The following is a 3,571-nucleotide window of genomic DNA, read 5'->3' as shown; positions in this document are numbered from 1 at the left end:
TCCCATAATGGACTCTTCTGACACTGTTCATCCCATAATTAATGGCTTTGCTCTTCAACTGTGATATAAAAACAAAAATTACACAGAAATTAAGTAAAAAAAAAGAGGTTTTACAAAATCTTCACTAACATTAAACATCAGAGCTGAGAGAGTCGGAGAAGCAGCACACGAGTTCCTTCACCTTCTCGATGTGGCTTGAGTGACTGATCAGTAATGTTTAGGAGGCAGCCCAAGCAAATTAATTAACACCTATGATAACCTTTTTCCACTAATATATAACTAAAAGCACTGAACTTCCAATGTTTCCAAACATCCCTTTTAATCAAGCAAAGAAGGAAAAAAAGAACCTGCTCTTACCGTGCCGCTCACCCTGACGTCATAAAGTCGTCCCCAGTCGTCCTCGTGGCTGTCAACCATCATCATACTATCATCCTCCTCCAGGAACCACTCAGCTTGCAGGTCGACCTTCACCTCCTCCCCCATAGAGTGCATCCCCACAGCGGGGAACAGCCCCTCTGCCGACACAGGAACCTCTACTGAACCCACCTGGAGAGATGTAAAAATCCTGAATAAACAACCCTGCGTGCCCATTTGAAATGAGCATGTTATTATTAAAACAAAAATACCTACCTCTTTCCCGTTTTTGGTGAAAAAGACTGTTGTGATACCTGCTTCTATATTTTCTGAGTGTATTCCACAGCCAATGCGGTCACCACGAGCACATTTCGGGCCAAACTGCTGCCCTACCGGGTTGCCATTATACAACCTAAATGGAAAGAGGAGATAAAAATCCTTTTAAGAAAAGTCCAAGCTTCTTTGAACTACAACCGCATACTTTGTAATCTTGTACAGCTTTCACTACGTAAACCTTGTGTTGCCACAGCTGTCGCACTCTACCACAAAACAAGTAAAAGAATGCAAAAATTATTTCAAATATTCAGTAAACGCAGCCAGACAAGACGAAACGTTCCATTATCTCACTTAACATGAAAGGAAATTAAAAATATGTAAACACAATTACTTTGAAGTGCATAATTACAGCTCACTTTGGCTTGATAATTGGCCACACATCTGTCTGGTGCTGAAATTTGGGATCATCAAGTGAAATTAGATGCTGACATATGAATCAGTTCCTGAGGCAGAATGTATTGCTTTGAAAAGTAAGTCACGTGTATAAATCCAACACACAGTATTCATAGGATGAAGCAAGCAAAAATGGAAGGTAAAATATTTAACTGTTGATGAACTGGTTATTTACTTGTTCATCAAACAAAAAGAAAAAAATACTCTGAAAAAGTAACCTTAAACTACTTCTGTTAAATTTCCTTTTTGCTACTATTAAAATAGTCACACAAAACAAAATATCAACAAACCAAGAAATGAGGAAATGAGCAAGTTAACACTACCGAACCAATATATAAATGCAGCAGCCAAACCATGCAAGAAACCACCACTGCCCTGTAGCGTATAGGCAACTCCAGTTTGACTTACTTGCCGTTGTCAGCGTGATAAGCTACAGAGTATGGCAGCCAGCCCGGCTGGTGGTCCAGCCTGTAGAACTTGGGCACCAGGCCCACAGCAATGGTCCCTCTCACTCCTGTGTCCACTATGGTCACCTACACAAAGACACACACATTATATTGAAAACACACTACAGTGGCATCAGTTACAGTTCATTTAAGCCACAGTGCCAATAATGCCTAAAACATCGATAAAAGTCAGTGTCTAATGCCAGAAGCAAGGGTATGGGTATAATATTCAGATATAAAATCCGCAGCCTGAACTAACTGTATCCAGGTCATTTACAATCACATTAAATTAATTCAGTGCCACCACGTCTCTTGGTGGTCTGCAGTGTCTGCTGGCAGAGGTAGTTGGCTATGCAGAGCAAAGAACTGTTAGTACGAAACCAATGGAGATGGTGTTTGCACGCTGTCCTCAAAAAATAATTTCCCCAGGGATCAATAAAGTATTCTGATTCTGATATACAAGTAACTTGCTGTGTTGCATTGGGATATTATATTCCATATACTCTCAAAAAATACAAAGGTACTTTCATATGCTCCCTATTTTCCCAAGGGGTCAGCACCGTGGATGGACCACATGTTTGATTTGGCACAGATTTTACACCGGATGCCCTTTCTGACGCAACCCTCCCATTTAGCCAGCCTTGGGACTGGCACTAGGGACCAGCTACGTTTGTGTCTCGAACCGGGGATTTAGCAAGAATAACTAGCTTGAAGTAATTGTTTCCTGTATGACTTTATCAGTCTCTCACATCTTTGTTAAGGAATTTTGTCCTACACTTCTTTAAAATGTTACTTCAGTTCATTGAGGTTTGTGGGCATCCATTTATGCAGAGCTATCTTAAGGTCCCATCACAGTATTTCAATCGTGTTGAGGTCTGGACTTGGAGCCATTGCAAAAGCTTGGCTCTTCATTTTTCAGTTTATCACATTCACCCCACATCACCCATCACCCAATCATGACCCAACTTTGCAAATGTAAACCATGCTGCCATGACCTTTTTAGATAGAAGAGGCTTTCTCCTTGCAATCTTTCCAAACAAACCATACTTGTTCAGTCTTTTTCAGTCACAAGCTTCAACACTTAACGTTGTTTACACCATAACAGCCATAGCCAGCTGCTTTTCGTTTCCCCCACAATGGCCGTTGACATTTTCTACTGTTACTGTTTGTGTACAGAACACTTCTGTACACACTATACCTCAACACTTCTGAATATCAACACTTCACAAAAATTCAGGTTAATTGCAATATTTTATGGTTTGTTTGTTTGTTTGTTTGTTTGTTTGTTTGTTTGTTTGTTTGTTTGTTTGTTTGTTTGTTTGTTTACACCCAATTCACCTCAAATGCTCTGGCTGGCATTCATCAGTAACAAATGCTACTTTACCTGAACTTTTCTCTCGGTAAACATTTTTGTGTTTTTGCCAATGTTAGCCACTGTTAACTGGTGTTACTGAAGCTTTCTTTGAATTCTTTAGATCTAACATTGTCAGGCTCAAGCATAGCAAATAAGCTCTATTTCGAAATGAGAATGTAATGAAGCTGTTTATCAAAACAGTGTGATGTTTAAACACTCGAGCCTAACATTAGCTAGCATAATGTTAGCCAGCTATAACAACAACAGCTATGTCTGTTATATAGCTTATATATATTCTATGTAGCAGCTATCCAGAGACGAGAGAGTTGCATGTCTGTTCTGCTGATGGTATTAGTAATTACATAAGCATATTTATGTGCAGTTTTTTGCGTTAGATCCCTGCCTTGAGCTCAGAAGATGAGGCTTGTGATAAAAGAGGAAGAGGATAGGTGAAGATGAGGGCAGAGATAACAGGAGGAGGAAAAACTGATGAAAATATAAATGTACAAATCTTAAATGGTTATGTATAGTTTTTAAAAAACTGATATAACTGATAACTGATACATTCTGTTTTTGTTCAGGAATCTGGAACATTAGAATACATTTGTATTTGGGTATAAAGGGATAACACGCTAACTGGGGTCAGCAGAATCAGCTTTTGGGGTTTTTGCACGTTCTCTGAGCATTG

General features: G+C 39.4%; 1 protein-coding gene across 2 annotated transcripts in view; it reads right to left on the bottom strand.

The window, feature by feature from the left end:
* spryd3 (SPRY domain containing 3) overlaps positions 1-3,571 on the bottom strand; it is a 72,473-nt gene that overhangs the window by 61,637 nt on the left and 7,265 nt on the right. For both annotated transcript variants that reach the window (XM_005741050.1, XM_005741051.1), the window contains exons 4-6: positions 1,492-1,616; positions 631-766; positions 358-546 (exon numbers count right to left, since the gene is read on the bottom strand). In XM_005741050.1, coding sequence (XP_005741107.1) covers positions 358-546; positions 631-766; positions 1,492-1,616 — 450 coding nt within the window. The remainder of the gene's footprint in view (positions 1-357; positions 547-630; positions 767-1,491; positions 1,617-3,571) is intronic.

Source organism: Pundamilia nyererei, unplaced genomic scaffold (genome assembly GCF_000239375.1).
Source record: "Pundamilia nyererei isolate P.nyererei 1_Seehausen unplaced genomic scaffold, PunNye1.0 scaffold00106, whole genome shotgun sequence".
NCBI lineage: Eukaryota > Metazoa > Chordata > Actinopteri > Cichliformes > Cichlidae > Pundamilia > Pundamilia nyererei.
Note: the sequence above shows the minus strand (reverse complement) of the source record. Positions and strands in the feature narration are given on the sequence as shown.